The 25,186-nt window shown below is 44.0% G+C and overlaps 1 protein-coding gene across 3 annotated transcripts in view; it reads left to right on the forward strand.

Moving 5' to 3' along the window:
* Positions 1–25,186, forward strand: part of LOC146784493 (zinc metalloproteinase-disintegrin-like VLAIP-B) — a 278,449-nt gene that overhangs the window by 51,769 nt on the left and 201,494 nt on the right. For all 3 annotated transcript variants that reach the window (XM_085633319.1, XM_085633318.1, XM_085633320.1), the window contains exons 2-3: positions 11,197–11,285; positions 13,719–13,795. In XM_085633319.1, the coding sequence (XP_085489445.1) occupies positions 11,197–11,285; positions 13,719–13,795 (166 nt within the window). The remainder of the gene's footprint in view (positions 1–11,196; positions 11,286–13,718; positions 13,796–25,186) is intronic.

A 25,186-nucleotide genomic window follows, 5' to 3' on the forward strand; every position in this document is an offset into this window, starting at 1 on the left:
CGCAGGTAAATAATCTGCCACCACTTGTGACAGCCAACGGCTTCCAGGGTAGAGCTAGAGAATCCAGAGCCACCAGCAGGTCCCCCCCAAATCTCTCGCCAGCCCGGAGCCCATTATGAATTTCAAAACCTGTTCTGGGGTCAAAATTGGCACCGACTAACGGAGTCCCTACCATTCCTCTTGCCCAGGACCCCACCACAGGGCGAGGTGCTTACTGGCGGACTCGACCTCCCCCCTCCGCGCTCGAATGCCTCTGCAATGGCTCCCAGCACTGTCTGTATGAACAAGTCATTACCTGCGTCGGACAAATGTACCCCGTCCGCCGCATAAAGTTCTAGCCTTGATGTTTGTATCAACTTATGCCTTATGGTCCGGATGCTTGATTTCTTTAAGATCTCCGCCACTGACTGATTTAGTCTCCTTACTGACTTATTCACTGCCCTCGGGGGAGCTCCCCGCGCCCAAACTTGCCTTGGTATAACTTCAGACCACAACAATAATGTATTGGGGAGCATGTTCCTGACCACAGCGAGGATTGAAAACAAGGACTCTTTCACGCCCCTCCTTCCCTCCGGGATCATATCGTTACCTCCTGAATGTAGCACTAATAGATCGGGGGTAGGCATGCCTCTGTTCAAGGCCCCCCGCAAGTCGTTCGGTACTTCAGCCAAATGTTGTCCGCCTATCCCCACCCAATGGTGTTCGAATCCATTTACCTCCTGTCTTGTTTCCTCGCGTGAGTTCTTGAAGGCAAGCCCCGCCCTGCGAATAAGAGTGGCCGCACCAACATATTTGGTGCTTCTGAGACGTAGAACCTAGAGTAAGTTGAGATGGAACGCAGTCAAGGAGGACAGTGGGAGGCAAAAGGAGGTAACCAGAAAGACTCAAACTAATTGAGGGTGAACATAACGCTCATAGCACGCAGACTTCCAACGGCCTACCCTCTTAATTGTCTCTTCAGGTAGCCCCAGCCCCACCGCCGTTGTGGCCGCGCCGATGTGGAACGAATGAGATGTGAAATCAGTTGCGTCTACGCCCAATCTAATCAGAGCAAGCTTACATACCCTGGTGAACTGGAATCTAGTGAGGGGGATACCGTCAGCATGCAACAGAACGCTACTATCTCCCTCCTGTGGCCTAATTTGAAGAAATTCCCTCGTCAGACTTACTGGGCAGTACGCGGCCCCGTGCACTGCCCCCAGCTGGGACCATGTACCTTTACCTAACGGGTCTGTATTTGATTTCCGGACCCTGACTCTCAGGGTTTCCCCCGACAGAATTAGGTCCTCGCACCATATGCCCCCTACCCTGTCTGCCTTAGAGGCAGGGATCAGTTCAGAGATCCTGAATGCCCCAAAAAAGGCTAATGCATAAGCTACTCTAAATAATTGCGTCTCGTATGGCGAGAAGCAGATCTTGGGCAGTATCTCCAGGATATTTACCAACCTGCTTACATCTATGGGTCTCCTACTGTCCTTGACCCCCGGGGTTAGGCGTTCCCAGCCCTTCACAGCTCTCCTCACCCTAGGATCCTTTGTTGGGTCTGCGGCCCCCCCTAGACCGGCAAAGAAAGCCATTGCCGATAATTGTCTTTTCATCATTGCTACTGACCTCCCACTGGATTTCTGATGTACTATGAAACTCAAAACACTCGTAGGTGAGAACACCTCCTCTATCCCCACCCCTTTTAGGTAATCCTGATATACCTGCCACAAACTCTCATACATACATTTAGTCTTGGGGGCCAGAGGCGCTGTTATCAATTCAGAGGCAGTGGGGCACCAAGCTTCCATAGCCCCGCCGGGAAGTTCGTCATCTCTCTGTCTGCTTGCGGCCATTGAGTGCGGAACTCTGCCAACTTAAAACGGGACAAGGCGTCAGCGGCTAGGTTGTCTACTCCCGGTACATGTCTGGCAGTAAACAATACATTGCGCCGTAAACATTGCAACACTAGCTCCTTCAACAGGCGCAGCACCCAGGTACATTTCGCTCTCTGATTATTGATTGCCATCACCACAGACATGCTGTCAGACCAGAACACAATGCGCCTATTTGTCAGTATATCTCCCCACAAATGCAACGCTACAATGATTGGAAACAGTTCTAAAAAGGTGATATTCCGAGTCAGACCGTGCCTTACCCATTCCTCTGGCCAATGCTGCATGCACCATTTAGGACCTAACACTGCGCCGAAACCCACACTGCCTGCCGCATCGGTGAACAGTTCTAACTCGACATTGGAACTACTCGGCATTTGCCATATCACTGACCCATTAAAGTTCTCCAAGAAGTCTTTCCAAATTGCCAAGTCATTCCTTACCTCTGCCGACAACCTAGTGTGATGGTGCTTGGCGCGAAGCCCAGACATAGCCCCTGCGATGTTCCTAGAAAAGGCCCTGCCCATCGGTATGACTCTCAAGGCGAAGTTCAGCTGACCCACCAGGACTTGCAATTGGTGTAGTGTCACCTTCCGGGCCCCCAGACAGGAGTCGATGGCCACCTTGAATGCAGTCACCTTCGACATTGGAAGCCTACACACCCCTTCTCTAGTATCTATTTCTATGCCCAGGAATGTTAAACAAGTAGTCGGCCCCTCTGTCTTCTCTGCGCACAGCGGCACGCCCAGTGCTTTAGTCAAATGCTGGAAGGCCAGCAGGGTCTTTCTGCAAGACTGCGACCCCTGGGGGCCCAGAAACAAGAAGTCATCTAGATAATGTACTACTCCATAAGATGCAACTGAAGTTAGGAAATGCTGCACTGCCCACTCTAAGAACCTGGCGAAAGTCTCAAATACTGCACAGGCGATTGAGCACCCCATGGGCATGCAGAGGTCAATGAAAAACTCGCCCTTGAACGTGAAACCCAAGAACTTTGTATCTTCTGGATGTACAGGAAATAGTCGAAAAGCTGCTTCAATATCTGACTTAGCCATTAAGGCTCCCTGACTCAGCGCCTGCAGCTTCTGTATTGCAGTGTCGAATGTTGTATAGCGCACTGTACATATATCTGGATTAAGCTTGTCATTAACAGATAGACCAGGGGGACTGGACAAATTGTGAATCAATCGGTATTTCCCTGCCTCTTTTTTAGGTACTAAACCTAGAGGTGAGCATACAAGGTCCGGCTTCGGCAACTGTTTAAAGGGTCCCGCCACCCTCCCCAAGGCTACTTCTTTCCTGATTTTTTTGCTCCGCAGCCTCCATGTTCTGCAGCACTGAGTTTTGGTTGCGAGGAGTAACATTGGCGGGGTGGCCGAAGAAGGGATGCGGAAACCAGAGACAAAACCTTCATGTAAAAACTGCGCATCTTTCAATTTGCCATACATGCTAAGGAGGTGTGTCAGTACATGAATCTTAATGGGAGTTGGCAGGTGTCTCGGATGCTTGAGGAGGCCGATTTTTGGCCGCATTCTGGGCCGGCTGCTCTTTCGGCCTTCCTGACTTCTTGAAACATTTGATTTCTGGGTGAGACGGTCCCCCGCAAAAGGAGCAACAATGCTTGTATCTGCATGCTGCGCCCCTGGTGCACTCGCTCTTATTGTACTGCCAGCAGGCCTGTTTCTTATCCCCTGCTCCCCTGTCACTCCGAAAGGACTGATTCTGACTCGGGTAACTAGCCTTGTTCGTGAGAACCGTGGAATAGAATACCGTATGCCACACATTAATTTCGCGTTGGTCCCATGCGATCTCAGGGTGTACTGTCTTCATTTGACGGAATTTGGTGTCGTATTGTAACCAACCCGTCCCGGGGAACTCTGAAGCTGCCCCATGAATCAAGGAAATATAACTAATCAACTGGGGTGCTAACGTGGGGTACCTTTCTGCCATGATGGCCGCATAGATAGCAAAACCTGTGATCCAATTTTTTTATCGACCACTCCACCCATACCTTCTTTTGCTTGTATTCCCCTTCCTTACCTACCCTGGCTTTACCCGGGATTACCCCGGCATTAATGAGGTCAAACACATCGATATACTCTCCTTTCAGGATCTTCTCTTTAGTCTCCAGGGGCACGTGCCATGTGATGCCCGCTGAGGGCGATAGAGCCATGGAGGCTGATCCGTAGATCAAAGGACTTTAAGAGAGCGTAGGCTGCCCCATCACCACCGGCCCCCCCGCCCCTTGAATCGTGTTACTTGTTGGCCCTGAGACTGTTGCGCCATTACTGGCCGTTTGCCCTTGTGGCGCTGGCATCACCCCGCTTGGGAATTGCCCCGTAATCACCGACCCCAACACCCCTGGGTAAGCCGCTGCAGGCCCCATTGCGCCCGCTGGGCAATTGTTAAGGGCTTGGCCGTGCGATGTCGTTGCCAGTACACCTGGCGATTGTGCTACCCCCCCCCCAGACTGAACCCAAACCTGCGCGATGCCGCTGCCAGGATGTGCGACCACTGGTGGCACGGCTATTTGAGCACCAGGCGCTCCCGCATTTGAGACGGGTGTCATACCCGCCGGTGAAACAGTATTCTGCGTGTTGGGTCCCCCGCTTGTACCTGTGAGAGGGGCCAAGGTATCTTGCACAGTGTTCGAAACCAAGTCTGTGGAATCTAGTGCTCCCTTCTCACCTGAGGATACTGCCTGAGAATCTCCGACTCTGGAACGCTTTCCCCCTGATGCCTCTTTAAATCTTTCGGGTGTGCGCCGGGCTCGCTTGCTTCGCCCTGTTTCCTCCTGGGCATCCGTACCTGCCCCTTCCTTTAATGTCTTAAGCGCCCAATCGACTCCTTTTTCCTTTGTGAACTCCAGCAGCTCCGTCAACGCCAGATAATCGTCTCTTTTAGCCTGGGCCCCTTTGCCCTTCGTTGGCCTTTTTGGCGGCATTCTGCGCTTAATGAGAAATAGAAAAGTTAGTTCCGCCCTTTAAACCACGCACAATTTGCTATGGACCCAGCGCGCCTAAATGAGGTTCAAAACAACGATTGCAAGAACACGTGCCTTCTTAGCTGCCGCGCGCACGCTTCCCTTTGTCTAGAATTTGGCGCGCCAAACTAGACATTAAGGCTCCCCCTAAGTAATTCCCACATAGCGACTGGCCCCGCTGAGCTGCCAATCCGGCGTGCCACTTCGACCGGGAGGTATTGGAGCCTGCGGCTGCCCTTGCAGAGGGAATGTAAGCCTGAACTTTCTTCAAAACAATTCCGACCCAAAACTAAACAGTTTGCCAATCACAAGACAAAGGCGAGAACAATGCACCATTCGCATAGCACCGCATTCACGCCCAACATTCATGCCCAGGGGGATTAAGAGACCCGACTGTATTACCGGATGTGGAAGCGCCCCCGAGGCCTGAGTCCTGGCTCCCTGCATCAGGGGCGGCAGCGGAGCCGCCGAACCGCATCTTTAATAAGTGTTTCCCCCCCATATGTTGGCTAAAGTGATAGCGGAGGGAAATAGTGCTGGGATCCCTTTGCGGTAGTTATTAATGGCGCCATGCCTAGTTAAAAACGGGTAAGCGACTGATGCAGACGAGTTTTAATTTTTTCAATTTATGACATTTTTACAGCGTTTGTGGGACTCGAACCATTGTCCTGTGATGCCTTGATAACCAAAGGCACCAGACTTACCATTGAGCTATAGCTCTGGTCTACGCCAACATTAACACTTCACTCGCATACGGAACATGTCCCTTTCATTCTCGCGCGGATAGTATCAACGTAATAAGGATGCTCCGCTTCTCCGATCATGCCCGTCCCTCGGCCTATGCACACCATACCTTCAGGCATTCCCCCGGCGCTAAGCTTCGGAGCTTGCGGCGCCCCGCGCTAAATTTAAATTAAAGCATTAAATCCTAACAAGCTCACACTGTGAGGCCTGCTCACCTGCCCTTAAGCTGCTTGGACTCCTCGACTTCCGAAGATGACGCCCGTGGTCCTAGCGGGAACTTGCAATGCGACCTCCGACTCCGGCAGACGAGTGGACAAAGAGGGGGCGTCTTCAAGCTCGCTGCCTTTTCAAGCCTCGCGCCCAACGCAAATCACTTCCGGGGTCACCCTGCCTTCCTTCCTCCCTACGCTACGCACTTCCGGTTTTTGCCACCTAGCGTCTTATCCTCTTCCGGGTTATGTGACCCGGAAGGGATCCCTACTCTGACGTCACTTTGCTGCCACTAACGGCGCCACGCCCCCGAGATGGGGTGGCGCCCTGCAATTCCCTGATTGGTTGATTCTCCAACATTGTTTGAAAAGTGTCACAGCCTGACTGTGAACATGTTGCACTAAAAATCGGATAGCTAGATACGACCAAGAAGTATTGGTTATGAAATTACGTACCAGTGAGTCCTTAATCAGCAACAGTGTGATTGTAATCCGTATACATGCTCACAATGTGCCAGTTGTGCACATAGTGCCGCCATTTTGTAGCCTCTTTCTAGACACACTCTTGTTTTAAAGCTAAGGGCAAGAGGTAGAAGGGAGGCTTAGACTTTGCAAGAAAGGATCACATCATGTGGTCCTGTAGGGAATGCTGGATTGTGACTAAAGCCATGAGGCTATTCCTTGGCCAATGACGTTGCCACCAGACCACTTGCCCTTAAAAAGGTTTCCTCGGTATCATATTTCCTCTATCTTCTAAACAAATTGGGTCCTAACTTTTCTACGCAGTGCAAATTAAACGTTTTGTTCTGCATGTAATGATGATTAGTTCTAAAACTTTGGAAATAAATAGAAACTGAATGCAATCCTCCCTCTCTAGCATTGTTACCTTCTCAGCACCAACCCCGTTTAGGAGAGGGGGCAGAAATAGCTGAGCACTGGGAGGGCAAAGGAGGTTCTGGTCACTTCTGCTTTTAGGAACTTGTCCAAGATACAAATCTCAGTCAAGTGTTACAAAAGAAAAAAAAAAAACGAAACTAGTATCTAAAGCGTCGGTGAAAAATCTTATGAAGTCGGCAATTGCAGTTCAAAAGAACCAAGTAAACAAGCAGGGACTTTCATCTTCCATGTATGGGCAAGAGGCTGAAAACAAGCACCAAAGTATGTTATGTTGGCACCTGTCAAGCCACAAATCCTCTTGGGGGGAGGAGTTGGCCTAACAGCTAGGGCGGTCGACCTTGAATCTGGGGAACTGGTTTCGAGTCTCCGCAATGACACTAAACATCCTGTGATTCTGGGCAAATCACTTAATCTCCCCGTGCCTAACAAAAATGAATGTGTCCTCATGTAATGAAACTGGTGCTATGTAAAGCGCTCTGATACCCGATTCGGGTCAAGTTAGCGCTATATAAAACTATGTTTAAAAAAAAAAAAAAAAAAAGTAAATGAGCCGCTCTCACCTAGGAAACTGCCCAGATGGAAAATGGGTGGTGAATTGGTGGGAGTGGCAGAGAACCATATAATGTTCTCTTTCATCTCAAACAAAACAAAGCATGGACCAATCCCATCATATCAGTCCTAACCTCTGACCGCGAGCTGAGAGGGTTCATGACTCGCTGCACCCACTTCCCCCAGTATGACTTTTATGATCTCATTTATGAAACTTCTAGCTGTCTTTTTCTGTATGAACTCAAAGATCTAGCCAATCCCCAGTGCCACCCGCCCCAAAAAAAATACCACCTTCAATCCTGTGCATCACTGGAAACTGAGGCAACCACATCCAGTTCCATCAATTGTTTTATTGACTACAGCAAGACTTGACTCCGACTCATGGTTATGTAACCGAGTACTTGGCAGCTGTGTATCCTTGATTTGCTCCTCTTCAAATCCTTTTTTTCTTTTTTTACTCTTTGCTGCTGAGTCACCAATTTGTGTTTTTTGGTGTCCCTCAATTCTGCAACTATGTTCAGTAGGCCAACTTCCCCTCCCCAAGGACCACTCTATTATTCCTCAAGTGCACCAATGCGAAGTAAGCATTCTCAAACTTCAGGCTCTTTTTGAAGACTTTCCTTCTGTTAAGTGACAAACGTCTCCTTTATCTCTGTGCAGCAGTCAAGATTCCCCACATTATGCTTGGTGTCTTACAGAAGACTGCAGGTGGACTTCAGCATTACCTTCATCATGTACATATTTCTCCTCCATTCCTTTGGAGACAACTTGCTACTCATTTAAGCTCACTGCAATTCGCCTCACCCACAGGGTGAGAATGGACCCAGCCATCCCCAAACAGGGTCCTCTTATTCTCTATGAGCATTGCGGTTGAAGATTTCAATAAGAGAATCTGACTTCCATTTATTTGCAGGTTTTGTTCTTTGTACGACATATCCGAGGTGTAGTTGTATGGCCCTGCATCCTCTGCTCCCTTGGAACATACTCTGCTCGTTACGCTGTGGAAACAATGATGCCCGACCACTGGTCCCAACCTGCCTTACTTCCTTTGGTCCCGTCCTTTTGTGCGATCAGTGCCCAGTTTCACTCTAGTCCATTGTGTTTCCCCTGGAGTTTGCGCATGATAATGCTTTCATCTAATTGATCTAAATTAATTCGTCACCACTTTGTGGTTGCCATCTTGGGGCCTGGGTCAGTGCAATCCTCTGACGAAAGTTACTGGCCATCAGGCAATCCATAGACCAACTGAGGAGCCCAGTAGAGGAGTTCTGGGAAGCTGCATCTATGCCAGGCACAGCTTTCCTGATTTAGCATGGACCCATGTTCCCACCATCAGGAAATGGCTAAAAAAAAAGCCACATCAGAGATTTAAAGAAAAAACGCAATTTTGGAACCCAGCAAGCTCCATGTTACAAATATCAACATTTTAATTCCAACTTGAGCTTAATGTCCTAACAAAATGACCTAACTTTCTTATCCAAACTCCTGATTAGAATCGAGAGTAATGAGTAGCTTTGCCTGAACAGCTTCTGATTTCTGCTGCTTGTCCGTTTTGATAATCCCCTGAAGTTCACACCTTCGGCCTCTACTATTACTTGAGATCACCAGCCCATCTCATATAGGGTTCTTGCAAATAGATGAGAGAGGTATTTGATCTCTATCAAACTTGTTTGGTCTGTGAACCATAGCTGAATGTCTATATTACTCAGTTCTGTGAAATGATCATGTCCATTCCACAAACATAATTCAAGGTGTAATATTACTTCACATCAATCTCGCTCGTAGTGAATATTGCAGATTGATGATATTGCAGTTGCTGACCCCCCCCCCCCCAAAAAAAAATGTGATTAACTTATGTTTCATTCATTCTTCCATGTGTAGTTTTTCGAAAATGTGACTGGGGAATTGAGGATCATGATAAAGAAGTGAGGTTTCCCGGCTACTTTTTTGTTACTCCTTACAGCATTATCACGCTGAGTGTAGTGCACAGTAGAAGTTGAGTAAGTTTAGTACTATGGGGGACATAAATATGAAAGAAAGAACGACCCAGAAATGAATCCTATATATGTAAGGTCACTGCAAGCTTGTCCATCTATATAGGAAGATTTAAAAGTCCAATCCTGTAACCAAATGGGTAGTCTTATTGATGCTCTTGTGAAGGAGGGTGTTTAGTTCAGTGACATGGTTATCATAAGAATCTTCAATCTCTAGAGAACACACTATCTCACAATTTCTAAATTTTAATCAAATGCATGCATAAACCAAGGCATTGTGGACCTCTGTTTGCAAAATCTGTAGATTCACACATATTTGTTGATTCACAAACCATCAACAGCAGGGCCCTAAATCTCTGAAAATCAGAAACTACAAGAGTATTTCTGTTTGAATGTCAGTTATATTTCTGCCATGCATAAACTCCACTGGTGCATGCATTTTGGAAATCTGCATTTGTACATAAAATAAAAATAATACAAATATATATCCCCCCCCCCCCCCCCCCCTTGGGAGATTTCTCTTGGTTCAAAACCCTTCCATATAAATTATAGGTAAAACTCTTACAATTTGTCTCCTGCCGGCATTTATTTTTAAATGCAGAAAAATGCAGAAAATGAGACTTCTTTTGAGTGACTCTCCAAGTTGTCTTTTAGTTCCTTCTGAGCAGATAGGTAGCATAGGGAATTAAAAAAGCGGATTAGATATCAATAAGTAAAAGCATATGTCACCATATATTTGAAGAATGTAAATATTCATAAATAATGATATTATGGGAAAAAAATCAATACGGATAAATAAAGATGGAAAATAAATATCATAAGACCGGGAGCCGTAATTATAGCTATGTTCCTTTACCTTACACACAGATGTACTTTTCTCATTCCTTTTACAAGACTCTTTTACTACCTAACCAGGGTTGGCAACTACCTGCAAAATAGGTGTAATGACACATACCATAGCACATCAAATCAGAATTTATGACTATCTGGTGTGCACTTTGGTTTTAATAGTCCTTCTTTTCGGTCTCCCATTGTAGTGTGAACATTGCAATGATTCCTTTGCAGAAGAACCGTGAAATATACAACCGTGGCTATGCTTGTAGTAAACATTTCCTTGAATTTTGCGTTGATACAACTCCTAATTAGTATTTTACTGTAGTATGAAACAGGCAAACTCTCCAGAAAATGTTCAAAAAAAGTTTGTCCTAAAACTAAACCTTTTTCTGTGCTTAGTCGCCAGTCTATTGTTTTGACTGTCCTCCCAAATACAATTTCTATCAAGTGTGGAACTTGGATTTTAATACTCTGCCTTCTCCATTTTGATCCTCAGCCTATGGCTTCATGGGTGCTCATTATTTCTTGCATGAACAATATCACCCCACGTTCGATACATTTCAGGACCCAGTGGTGTAACGGAAAATGGTGGGGGTCCCCTGCAGAATATAAATAGGGACCGCCTGGAATGAACACATCGGATATTCATAGGTCCTTAAACTGAATAGGGTCCACCTGAAGGGAGGGGTCCCTGTGCGCCACGAGGGCCTGCTTTATGCTCCTCTCCAGATCCTAAATATATAATAACGGAGATTCAACCATGATAGTCAATATCTGCCATCAAAAGGATGCATAATGGAATGTGGAATTTGAATCACAAATTTCCTATTTTGCACACTCTAAATTTCACTGGCCTTTCCTAATAATCCCTGTGATCCTTATACACATAGCTCTAAAATTGAAACTAATTTAAGATTGATGACAGATAATCCATAGGCATACTACTGTGTTACAGCTGTGTTTATGATAATCCGAACGTCTAAAACCTAAATAATACTCAAACTTGTAGTCTGCTTGAGAACTGTGTATTTTTGTTTAGGATGTCTAATCACTCTTACAAAATTGGTTATTGCAACTATTACTAATTGATCATGCATTGTTCTTCACAGTGCTTGCTCTGGCACCACTGCCTGGAGTGAAGGATTATGACGTTGTGCGTCCACAGAAACTGTATTCCCGACACAGACGAGACACGAAGGTAAAAAATTTGTTCTGCCATGATTTCATTGTTGACTTATGAATAGTTGAAGCGTTATCTGAGGCGTAGGTCCATTTGTACCAGCGCATTTCCCTGTAGACACAGAATGGGAAAAATCTTTTGTACATCAGCCTGTAGTGCCTCACTTAGAATTTGGCAGACGGGTTACTGCTTCACAAATGTGACTGATATTCCATACACTGTATTTCAAGTGCATTATGTACGATGGCACTTGTAATATGGATGACCGAATATCCATCACAATTTGAGTATCTCATCTACCAAAGTGTAAATAAAGCCCTTCGAGTCGATTCTCTTCCTGTTATTTGTGAGGGACGTCATCGATCACTAGTTATCAAGAGTAATGGTGTTTTGTGAAACTGTATCTCAACAATATGCTTGTGTGCAATTCTGCACACTTGGAAAGTTTAAAGAACACATTAAGTTTGCTGAAAAAACGTATTGGTCAAAAAACTGGATCAAATGGCCAAGGATGTGCAATATGCCAATCAAAATGCATTGCAGTTATTTTGGTGGAAAAATATTCATTGCCAGTCGATCAATATATTGGCACTTACTTGCATGCATACATACATACTACTGAAACCATACCAATGTAAGGCTCAAGTGATTTGGGAAAATCATTCAAGATGTAGGCTTACTTAATAAGGTATCCCTGCCGTGGGACCCTATATCATGGTCGCCTAGGTACTGTTTTAAGGGCCGAAATGTGCATCGAAATGGGGATCTGCATAATTCCACATATTTTTGTAGTCCATTCTTTCAGCAAAAAATATATCTATATCGATGGAAAAATACCTAATCATAGACGATAATCCGCGAGTGGGTCTCTGTGTTTCTTACACTATCCTGCAAATCTCCATCAACAGTTCACAAGTCTGTACTTACTTCCCTTACTTTGTAAACCCTCGAATCCATTCCTCTCCTTCTGATAAATTCTTCTCCTATTCTGTACTGTGGGCGTCAAAACTGTAAATGATGGGTTTGTATGGATGCATAGCAGTCACTTACCAAAATTGCATACAAATACCTCAATTGAAATAAATAGTTGAAAATGCATTGAAGAGATATTAATTTGGCAGGACAAGAATTGTACAGACCACCAAGGTAATATTCTCACTTATTTGTTAACCCCCCGCACTCAAACAATACACACAAATACAGAAATAAGTATACAGCACAGAAATACTCAAATTCTGTACTATTGTATTTAATTAACACAAAACAAAGATCGATATTTTTAATTTATTGGGTAGGTTTAAGCTTTTCCAAAGTATTTTATTTCTAAAAATGAAACCATATGCTACATTCTTGCATATCCCATTATCCTTTTCACTCCCAATGTATGCTCTTTTTTTTTTTCTACACATACTAGTGCTTTAATTGAGGTCACCAATCGTCCAGACTTGATTCATTTTGGAGTACTTGTACTGTACCCACGTAAGGATATCCGCTTTATTTGTAGTCTCCAATTTCAAATTCCTTCACATTTACAGAGCATTTTCAAATATTCAGTTTTGCTTTTTTGTATTGATATTTATCAATCTGCTAATATTTCGATTCTTAACAGCCGCGGACCCCCTGAATAGTTGTTGTAGGCCCATAGAGATCCCTGGGCTATAGATTAAGAACTACTAGTTTATTGAATTATGTAGGTAGATCATTAGCTAGTTTTGTCTGTGAATAATTTTGTCTTTCGTATTAATAACGTACTCCTGAAATTGAAGGAGCAATCACACTTAATCACAAAGTTTTGTGAATCAGATCAAATGGTCGTAAGAACTGATTCTTTCCCACCATTGTATGCAAATGAGTAGTGTAGGAGTAAAAGTATACATAGTTGGGAGCATAAGCATTACACTACTCTAGGGACCAGATGCGACTACATTTTGTATTTGATATTGTATAGAAAGCGAAGTTGAGTGTGAGAACGATGCAAAGTATTGGATTACTGTTGCATATTTGCTTAATAGTATAACAAAAGAAAGCCTGATTGCACTTTATTAAAGAGCACTGAAAGATTTATTTCTAACAGCAAAGAGGAATATGTGGGTTATAGCAGTACATTGTGGTATTCTCTATCCTATAATAAACTTACTGATCAGAGTTCTTGCCTTGTGGTCTAAAATTATTATTGGCTGGACAAATCTCAATGTTACAAAAAGGGTACTAATATGAGTTAAGAGAATATTGCATGGCACACTTTGTCCCCTAGAGGTGCTACATTTCCCTTGAATTTCATATGTAGGCAACGCATTGTAAAGTTGCCAAGGTCGTGGGGAAATTGATGTTCAAAAATATTATTTTTGAAAATCATTCCCACGTTCACATATTTTTAAAGCCAAGTCTGAATGGGCCTGGAAAGTATGTTTCATCCTATCCCTTAAATAATCTTCAATTGATTATCTGCAGGCAAAATATCCAGACGAAGTGCATTATGGTTTTAAATTAAAAGGTGAAGACGTGGAGGTGCGTCTTAAAAGAAACGAGTGAGTATTTTGTTATTATTTTGTTCTTCTGTTCAACTCTAGTAGTAACGATGGATAATTTAAAAGTAACCGCATTGCATTTATTAGCTGTGAAACGTTGTGTCCTATGCTTCTATGCTGTGTTTTAAATATATCACTGATGGTGATGATGTATTGTTTAAGGAGACCAAGCCATGAACCGCTTTTAGGGTTGGGTAAAATTGAAAGTTTTGATCATTTTTGAAAATGTTTCCCTATGGGAAAAGGGAAATGTCTAGAATGATCAATTATATATATTTGAATACACAAACATTATTTGATATTTGCTAGTGATGGTCACTTACTACCTCGATGATGGTCATCAGCCCTCCATGGTATATTTTGTCGCTATTGATGTTCTAGTGGCCTCATAGGCGATGGTCATTCATCCTTGTGAGATGCACACTAATACTAACCAGTCACTTGCTGTTTTGGCACGTGTTGCATTACAGATACACTAAAGGTGTTGAATGAACGAATCGGTGAATGACAATAGTGAACTAACCTCACAAGTTCTTTGTATTCCCACATGCACAGCTTGAAATTGAAATGTAAATACCTGTGCTTTCCATAGAAATGACCTCCCTACAACAACTTCAAAACTACATCGGAGAAACTATTTTTAAAGGAAAAAAGCAAATGCGAGCAAAGTTTCATTAAAAATTCGTTGTAACTAATTTTGGTAAATGTTTTTTGTTTTTTTTACTGCTAATCATGAATTCAGTTCTAGGGCCTATTGCTTGAGCAAATTCATGCAAGCGTGTGCCTCATCTCATACACTTTAGATCAGCTACTGAATCAAAACAAGAACTGTTGAATTTTCACTTAAAGCCCTCATTGCCTACCACTAAATCACACATTTGATCATGTTGGGTGAGTGCATCTGAAAACATTATTGTAGAAAAGATGATTTTGCAACTTTTGATAGGCATTGCTTGGAAGAAAGCATGTGATATTCTCACAATTTGCTCCATCTTTATTCCCGGCTGATTCCCGGAAACCGACCAATCTTTTTGTTGATTTTCTGAAATTCACATGGTAGAACTTCAGATATTCATATGTATAGTATGTGGTGGCAAGCCCAATGATTGCCGCTGATAAGCATGTATCGAGATAATTTACAAAAGCGTACATAACGGATCGAAGTCTGCAGTTACACATTGGTGGGGGGGCAAATTTAATGATAGCAAGGGAAGTGGTGTAGAAGGTCCTACTACTGCCTTACCCACAGGAACCCTTGTAAGAGCAAAGGGTTTCTCATAGGCCTTGCCTAATACTTCTTGCTGGCTAGCCTACCAGGAGTTGAGTCACTGCAATAGAAGCTGGGTGAATGAGTCATAAAAACAGTAAGAGGGTAATGAAGTGAGGGTGTGAACTTACTAGGCAGGTTAACAGCTCAGTTGACCTGTACTTAAAGTTGTCGAATAATTTGGTCAGCCTCCTCTGGTCTCTGGTGAGGGTGTCAAGCAACTGTGCCTAGATCGCTGTACTACTTGTCCAAGCCTGGGGCAGTTGGGTGGGGTCAGCAACAACATTGCAAGCCAAAGAAGTTTAAGCCAGGGCCGTCAGGCTTGTTTTTTTTTGCCAGAAGGGAAAGGAGTAGCACTTTAAGTACTGGAAGCACCAACAGCAGTGAAGTCCCCCACAAGTCCAGGTCCAAAGGTGTTTAACACACTAGAGGGAAGATCCCGCTTCAGTGTCCAAATTCAGGCTTTTGAGCCATAGCCACCACCATTAGGAGTCCATGAATCCTCAGATTGAATGGTTGCAGTGCTCGTCGTGTTCACAAAGCATTAGCTTTGTGCACATATTCTAATGATAGTGTTTAGTGTTGCAGAAAGTTGTGCTTATGTTATCAATCATCCGAAACATAAAAAAAAAAAAATAGAAATGATTGGGCTTAATTCACATAGGGAGGCCAGTAAATTCCTTCCTTTGGTGTAACTATTACACTCCAACAGCTATAATTCTGCTGCAACTCAGGGCGTTGTAAAAGGAGGCCAATGGGAGCTATCCCTGTTGGACAACATGTAGAGAGACATATTGGGGGGGGGGGGATCGGGGGGGGTCTCCTCTCAATATATACCAAATAGTTGTTCCTGCAGAGTACCAATTTGCAATTTGAGAGGTCTCTTGGGATCAGGGGGACACACAAACTGTTGTAAATGAAAGCGCAAAGACTGGAAGACTTTGAAGGACTAAGGAAAATGGGTGACGATAGTACATGCATCACATATTACCAGGGGCTTTTGCCCTAGCACTCAGTGCTTTGGCATGATCAAATCCTATAATTTAGTCTTGGTCTGCCATTCCTCCACTAAATGCTACCTGACTTTAACATGGCAAAATAGAGTTGAAAGGAATGTCAGGGTGTTCCAACCCATTTATTACAGGATGAAATGTGGAGCTGGAAATCTCTCTTAAACTAGAAACAGGAAGGAGCAGCAGTCAGCAGAAACTTTCAGATGTTTGGTGGATATTTGTAAGCTTGACACCCCATTAGAGGCATAGTTTGCACATTCTTGACATGTTGTTCTGGAGCACAGGCATGCCTAAACAGCTGCTGAGCAGTTGTAAGATCTGCCTAGCCGGAGGAATTGGCAAGTAGCAATTATTCTCACTCTCTGTATTGTCCTCTGTGAAACCACCTTGATAGAACCATTTCTTCCGAAGTCACGTAAAAGGAACAAATGCAATAGTCTTTAGTAAAACCACAAGAAGTTGTTTTTTCTTTTTTAACAGACTGGAAAAGCTCCAAGTCTGTGTCGAGATTTCTCAAGGTCTGAATAGGGAGTCCACCATTTGACCTGTTTGTCCGGTTTTTTAGTCGTAATTCTGCTGCTTTGTCATCTGTCAAATCCTCTTCCAAGAAGGTAATGTAGAAGAACATCTTGCAAATCTCTCTGGGATAACGCTCCAAGAACTTGTCAGCACTTGCTGGTATTTCCATTCGAAAACTGTCCGCTACAAAGACGTACCTTGACGATGTGTAAGAGGCAAACAATGGCTCGCTGCTTTTTACAAGCTTAAGCCCGGCTGTCCAGCAGCATTTCACTGTACAAAGAAAACACACAAATAAGCGGCTTAACGGGACAAAAATAAATGGCTTCCTCGTGCTCATCTTGGTTGAAATGTTTTAGTATTGCCAGTTTACTTCGAAGTCATAAGCAACAGACACACAATTGATGGACGGAATGCAGATCAAATCAAAACATTCCCCCCAAGTTAAGAGATCTGCGTTAAATCCATCATTCTTTTGCTCACCATGCCACCCAAGTTTAGACCTGGCCATGTGCAAATCAGTCTTGACCCTGTGCCTCACGGGAACAGTCCAGCCCGAACTGCCAAACCAGTTCCTCCCTGGACCGGAAACAAGCATCCTAGGACTGGTTTCAGGGTTTCACCCCTCTTCGGCCAGGATAGCTTGATTCCAGTGGCACAGTGAGCCCAGGACCCACGTCTGGGCATACCTGGCGCACTTGGGGCGAGAAAGCAAAAGGCACACAATTGATGGACGGAATGCAGAACAAATCAAAACATTCACCCCCAGTCAAGAGATCTGGGGTTACATCCATCATTCTTTTTCTCACCATGCCACCCCAGTTTAGACCTGTCCATATGCAATTCAGTCTTGACCCTGTGCCTCATTGGAGCAGTCCAGCCCGAACTGCCAAGCCAAAGCTTCGAAATCATAACCATGAAAATGGCCACCATTCTTGCTGCTTTTAAGCTGTTTACCTCAAGAAAGGTTGATTCTTACACCAGAAGCTCAATGACCGTCTCACTCTGACACTTTTAAAGTGACACTGCACTCTGGACAAAGCTATAGTTTTTAGTGTTTCACATTCCCATACATTTTTACAAAACTAATACTGAGGATGAGCAACTGTCTGCAGTCATAACTTTATCAGTCTTGTAACCTCCATTCAAGCGTTCCTACAACTTTTGTGACTGTATCGTATTGAAATAGGACCAGGGATTAAGTGAAAAGTAGTTATGTGTTTTTGTCAAAAAGAGAACTAATAGTGCTCAAGGGCTTTTGTTACTCCATGTCAAGTGGAAACCATTAACAATTCATTGTTTCCACAAGGAATGAGCCTCTCTCCATCATTATTTAAAACCTAGATTCATCCCCTAGCTCAGCAGGAGAGTACAAGCTGGACTTCCAGATGTGTACAGACCATTCCCAAATAATTGTGCAAACAGACGTGCAGTAAGGGGAGGGCTTTCTCTGTGATTGTCTGGTGGAGATTGTGGGGAAGATGCATTAGACTAGGTTACCCCTTAATGAAGATTAAAGGTGAAATTTGGTTGATATGTGCATAATCTCACTGGTTCTTCCATTCACTTGACCTTTTAAGGTCCACAGCCTGCAGTGCTCCAGGCACAGAAGTGTCTGGGTTCTGCCACTGTTGCAATGTCATCCGGTGCCCTGGGCACCCCCAACTTTTTGCTGACTGATACTGATGGTAACTGACTCTGACTGACCCTGGGCTCTGCCTAACCAGGCCCAGGCCCAGTGCTATTCTGGAAGAGACACAATAGAATACAGTTAAAACACCTACGTACACTAGGGTACACAATGGTAAGGTGGGGTACCCCTGTGATTGGCATGACCTGCCCTATAGGCCCCTAGTATATAACAGGGCAGGGGGATTGAAATGACCTAGAAGTCCCTAGTACCCTAGGGCATGGCTGTTTAGAGGCCAGAAGCTCTTTTTGCACTTGCATGTGTGCACTGCTGAAGCCTGGGGTCAGTTTAAAAAGCAACACTGGGTGCCAGGACTGCTTTTAAAAAGTAAATTGTGCCCAAACTCGACTTTGGGGAACATAAAAATGGATAACATACAATGTTGTGGCTCATTAGGAACCCCCAGGGTCTCCCCTAGGTGTCCCAGGGGAGGGGGGTCCGATAGTTATAAGGTACACCCTTATAAAATGAGTTTTACATGCCATGGGTTAAGTGAAATTTCACAATTCACTCCTCATATTGGGGTATGGTGCTGTTCAAATTCGACTTTGATGCTAGGAGCACTTTGGAGGGAGGATCTACAATATTTCTACAGATTCAGAACCTCTAATGTCTCCCCTAGTTGCACATGGGGTGGGGTGTCTGTAGATATAAGACAAGTAAATTGCCCAAGTAATTTTTCCCATTGCAAATCCCCTGTTACATCGGTTAACATGGTAGGAAGTTGTTGATTAATAAGTCTTGATAGGAGAGGGTTAGAAATGCCATTCAAAGACTTCCCAGAATGGTTTTAATAAATCCGACAATATCCTATTGTTGAATTTCTCCTAAAGTGGACATACAAGAAGTTATAAGACTTTTTCTTTTTTTTAAGTCCAAATTCAGCCTTCCAGTAGTCTGCCTTGATTGGTCAGAGTTAAGTGGATTAGCCAGGCTGCCTTGTAGAGGTGATAAAGAGCCCCTGGGGTTAACCAGCTCTGCAGTGTGCTGTTCCATAGGAATGCCAGACCAGGGGGAGGAGTCGTAAACTATGTTCTTCAAAGAGGAGAGCAGAGAACAGTGTAATTTACAACTCTGAACTTCCCACCTTAGGCGGATGGTAGGATTAAGAAAGGTATGAGCAGATGCAGGGGGGAGTAAATTATCCATCCTAGGGGTGTGTTTAGCCAGCTCTTACCTCCTTGCTGGAAAATCATCCATTATGGATTTGGAAGATTTGATGCACTCTGGGACAAAAATAATGCCACACTCTACAGGATGTGGTCATATCTTGGAGGAGTTTCCCTGCTCCCATTGGTCAGAAGTGACCTCCTGCTTGACCCAGAGAACTTGGAATAAGTATCTGAGAGGGGCAGAGCCCTCCAGATCTGCTGCTTGAAACTACTGAAGCAAGAAGTGCCCTGCTGAGAAGTTTTGCTGTGCAAAAATGTGTAAGGCCTGACCGTTGACGACTGCACCATCTGAAACTACAGCCCTGTGGATTATTTTGCTGAAAAAGAACTAACGAGTGGACTCCCTGAAAGCTACAGGCTAAAAGAGCTCAACTGCAACATCACCAACTAAATCTGTTCCTTGGAGAACCACCAGTGGATTTGTAAGGGTTTGTACCAGTGGATTGTGGGAACTGAAGTCTTCAACTTTCAAGGACAATCGTGGAGCTTCCAGACCCTTGGAGTGAGTTTGAGACACTTTGAGAGCTCTTGAGGAACTTCAGAAAGAAGTTCAAAAGTCTGGAGAACTTTGGAGCAACTTTGAAAAAAAGCTCCATAAAGGGACCGACTCAACCTGGCCAGCCAGGCTGCCTGCCTTCAACCGCGAGCCGACCAAGCCAACCAGGTTCATCCCGCTAAAAGCTCCATCGGTCCAACTTCCAGAGTTTGACCGGGACTAGAAGAAATCTGAAGCTGGCGAACCCTCACCAGATCCAGTTACATGAAGAGCATCAAGAGACCCTGCTAGAAAAAGCTCCAGAAAAGTTTCTGAGTCCGTTCGTAGAAAAGGTGACCGGGAGCAACCACGAACGCCAAGCCGCCTGCCTTCCATCGCGTGTCGGCTTGGATTCCTGGGTTGTCCCGCTGAAGCGATCCTGAAAAAATTTCTAAGTCTGCTCCAGGGAAGTTGACCAGGACCTCGTCACAAGTCAATCTGGAGAACCCTCACCGAATCCAGACTGGCTGGGAGCTTCGAGGGGCCTCGAGGAGAAAAGCTCCAGAAAAGTGTTTGTGTGAAGGTAGAAACTGAGACTTGGACCTGCTGCAAGCTGTAGCCGTCCAGGGCTCCATCGCGGTCGGCTTGAAACTTTGACTTTGTCCCAGTCTATCGCAAGCAGGTATCACCGTATGGTGCTATAATTTTCTTAGTGCTATATTTTATTTAATCTTTGAAAATTCATATCTCTGGTTACCTACATTGGATTCTTGTTGTTTTGGTGTCATTTTAAAGATAACAATATTGTATTTCCTATTTTTATAAATTGGTGTTGGATTTTTATTATGTGTTGTGTCTTAATTATTTACTGAAATGGTGTTTTTAAATGCTTTACATACCTGTCTTTGAAGTTAAACCTGTCTGCTTGCAGCCACGTTACCAAGGGTTGAGCATAGGAATAATTTTCCAAGACCTGTGCTGAGTCCTACTATGTGCTAGTGACCTTATTGCCAGTGGCAGACTTACATTTGTCCCTACCAATAACCCACTTTCCAACAGCCACGGATTAAGAACCTTATCTATACAAGCTTCCTATTGATGTCTTAATAGCCTGTATTTTTGCTGGCACCCTCTCATAATACAATAGGAAAACCCCTGGGCGATGGTGGTCCCTGGGGTTTAATTAAACCTGAGGACGGGAGCGCCCATGTACACCCCCTCTATTTTCACCATGTCCCCAGGATTTGGCCCACCTGGGGGCTTTTTAAAAAAGATGTGCAGGAGCCCGCTTGGCTTTTGTTTTATAAATTTTTTTATTTTGCTGTGGATTTGCGGATCCACCCATGAGTCCGCGGCAATTCCGCAGCAATTATTATTATTATTTATTATTATTATTATTATTATTATTATTATTATTATTATTATTATTATTATTTTTTTTTTTTTTTTTTTTAAATGGCTTTTAAACCCCATTTTTTTTTCTCTGCTCCCACTTGATGGATCACACCTAAACTTTCAGAACAGGAGCTGTACCAAAAAGAGGACGTTTTTTGACAATTTCGTGAAGATTCATCAAGCAGCACGAAACTTATTGGCCAAGCAAAAAACACTTTTCCCTTGGAAACATTGGTTCCATCTATAACTTCCTACAGGCAACCACCGGATATAGATATATATATTTTAATTTAGCCTGCAATCTTTTCATTGGAGGAGATGGGCTGCAATTACAGTCTACAACATTACACCAATGTATTAAGAGTCCTCGGTATTTCGATTCTACAATAGATGCAGAATTAATATCACTGTGATTCGAGTACAGGCACAATTACTGAAATAATTAATGATAATAAGTAACGTTGTGACTATAAGAGTATAATTAAATCCAACAATGGTAAAATATACAACCCGCTCTCACTGGCCATGTTCCATTACCCAATGGGAATGCGGCAGAAAGGATTTAGAGGTGCGGCAATTGACACTCTGTTTGTGAACCTTACCACATGGATCTAATCAAGGGGATTACAAAGACTATGCATACTTTGGTCTGTCCGTCAGCAGAGCTGTGCAAATGTGTAGGAGTGAATTTCAGTAAACCTTGTATCATTAAAAAAAAAAAAGAGCAGCGGGTATTGATTACGTTGCAAGGGCAAGTCTCCAAACTACTCCAACCCCAAACTACACCTCTAGCGAAATCCTAAAAATCAAATTTTTGTTTGGCTTTAGGTTTGCTGGTTGATACTATCATGGAAGTACGTTTTTCTAGAATTGCTTTTATCTCTTAATATACTTCAAAGCTTTTCAGCCGATCCTTATCCTGCATTAATGACCTCTCTAAAAAGTATCCAGGGAGTTTGTTTTATTAATTCTTTCAATAAGCCACTCCCAGTTTGCCTTTACCAATATAGCTTTTAATGGGTCTCTGTGCTTCCTTTAGTATGCTGTCACCACCCGATCTACCATTACAACAGTTTGTTTAATGCATTCAAGTACAAAATCCATCGGGTATGCATACTTCTGATTTAAATCAAGTTTTATCTTTAGGGCCCCCTTACACTGCCCGCCCAAAAAGTCATTGCGTCCTAGTTCTACTTTACCTTTGAATACCAGCGCCATCCGATGATTAAATTGATTGATATTGAACCTTTTACCTCTTGGGGAGACATGACTGATATCCTCCTTTCTGCTTTATTCCGGTCACCTTGGTCTAATTGTGAGATCCCATTACAAGTGTTTCAAAACCATATCTTAAGTTCTGTCTAGGGTCCTGTTATCTTCTCACAAGCTAAAACATTTGTATTTTCCATGTTATATATTTTTTTTTAATTGAGCAACATTTACTAGCTGATTCAGTTGGCCAATTGGGGTTATTTGAAATATTTTTTAATGATCTGTTTTCATCCATAATTTAAAGTTGTCTGCTTTAGGAGCAAAGAACTTTGGGCCTGATTACGATGGTGGGGAGACCGCCACCGGCAGGCTGTCTGTGGTGATCTCCTCGCAATTGTAACCAAGTTTACCGCCCACCAAATTTGGATGGCGGCAGCTATGTGTTGGTCGGAAAGACTGACCGCCACAGATCCGACTGACTCAAGGAGCCAGTCAATCCATCGGAAGCCGAGTGATGCCTATAATGGTGGCGGACCCCATTGACCCCTGGCCCCCAGACACAGAACCTGGGGGGCACCTATGGTACCCCCCACATATCCCTGTTACATGTGGCAGGGGTTATTGCAGGGATATGTGCAGTGTCCCTTTTTTGCATTGCAGCGGGTGCTGCAGCCAGCAGCACCTGCCGCAATGCAAAATATAGGCATTGAGACTGCCATGGTGGCGGTCACATCAAAATGCCTACTGCAGGACCGCCAACAGCCTGTCGGGCGGTCCCAATCCCCGATAGGGTGGCAGGCGGACGCAAGTCTGCCCGCCATCATAATCGGGCCCTTTGTTCTCTCCAATCTGTTAAATATCTCTTTTGTTTTACTTGTTACAATTATTTGGTGTAAGAACAGTTACAACTTCTCAAGCTGTGGGTGATAGATGTGCTCAGAATGAGTTTGGCCCAATCTCTAAGATTGTTTTACACTGGCCTACACTTAGATAGGAGCCCCCATGTTTTACACACCACTTTCATTCTGTGGCATGGAACTGAGGTGGGACTCCCTGATTTAGTTGAGAACCCACATGATATCATTAAGGAGGATCTGAGTTGGGTGAGGGAGCACTTCTTTCATATTATGAGCCTAGATAGGGAAGTGCAGGAACCTATTAAATCTACTGTACGATCTTATATTATGTTCGAAACCTGCCCCTCGATGGAGCCTTATTTAATCATAGTATTGCAGCCTCTGCATCGATTTTTGTTGACCAGATTCAGATTAAAACTTCTACATTGGTCTTTAGCAGTGCCACAAGGTAGGCACAATGTGGAAGAGAATGGTCCTTATTCGTGCGATCACTTTTTTCCTCAGGATACTTTGCATTTTATTTTTTTCTGTGACCATTATCGAGCTCTTTGGCATTACTACATAATGCCCTTACGCAAGAACCATATCCTTGTGCAAGTTCGACCAGCATTGGTTTACTTACAAATGCTGCCAGTCCTTCAATGTGTTTTAACATTACAAGCTTCTTGACTGGGGCTTTAGGATTAATTAGAAAGAAGTTGCTGGTCTGATTTGATGTTTTTAAGGTTTACCTGTAATGAAATTATATTGGGAACAGCAACCAGCCATGGCAGATTGCAGCTAGACTGGCCCTGTTGGGGGAGGGGGGAGATGTACTAGCAAGAAGCACTGCTCCTACTTTTCTTACAGGGGGCTGATATTTCAGCACTGCTGCAAAACTGCCCCCAGTGACAAACCAGCCCCCAGGGGCACGAAACCGGCCCCCGGCCCACCGGGGAGATCCCAGTGCCCGCTACGGCCAGTAAGGCCTTGGGTCTGCCCTAGAAGCAGCTTTAGCAGGCTTGCCAGCCTCATGTTGTAAAAAATATATATATATAAAGTACAAGTACTTGCAGGGGCTTTAGGTCAGACCTCTTCATCCACTAGCCTGCTCAAGTGTCACTCACGTTTTGCTTACACCCACTCAGCACACATGATGGGACAATGGTTAAGCCCACTTCATTCAATAGCACTGTGAGTGATGGTATGTGCCCTGTGCCTAAAGAAGTAATCCACTCCGTTGCCAGGACTGGTGGACACATCTCTGCGTTTACTATTTGATTTTATTACTTTTTACCTTTATTTTTCAAATTAGTCCTTTTTTTACATTTGTTTTTGTAAACGTATGCATGTCACCTTAAAACCACAAAGTTTTCGTTTAAACTGTCAATGCCTGTTGCATAGGTTTACAAGACAAATAGTTTCCAAAACGTCGCAGGCTTCAGGGTCAAACTTCTTGGCTTTGCCAATGCCTGCTTTTTAAATCTGTGCTTTGTTTTGTCGCCCCTGTCGTCATCCCACGAGAAGGCTTTGACTTGCTTGAGATTTATTGTCCTCGCTTCACTGAGAAACAGCTGCGAATATCCGTGTTCCCTTATAAAACCAGTACAAAAAACGACACCAAACAAACCAAAGCTTATTTTTCCTAGTATAGAGGCGTTGCGATTTGCCTTACATTGCTGATGGCAGCATTTCGCATTTATGAACAGAACTCTGGTTCTTAGTCATCAGAGCGACGACCCGGATGCACTAACGCATTTCCCCACCTAAACAGAATGGGTAAAACCCCTTGAAACACCTGGCCATAGACCT

This window comes from Triturus cristatus, chromosome 11 (assembly GCF_964204655.1).
Source record: "Triturus cristatus chromosome 11, aTriCri1.1, whole genome shotgun sequence".
In the NCBI taxonomy this organism is placed as follows: Eukaryota; Metazoa; Chordata; class Amphibia; order Caudata; family Salamandridae; genus Triturus; species Triturus cristatus.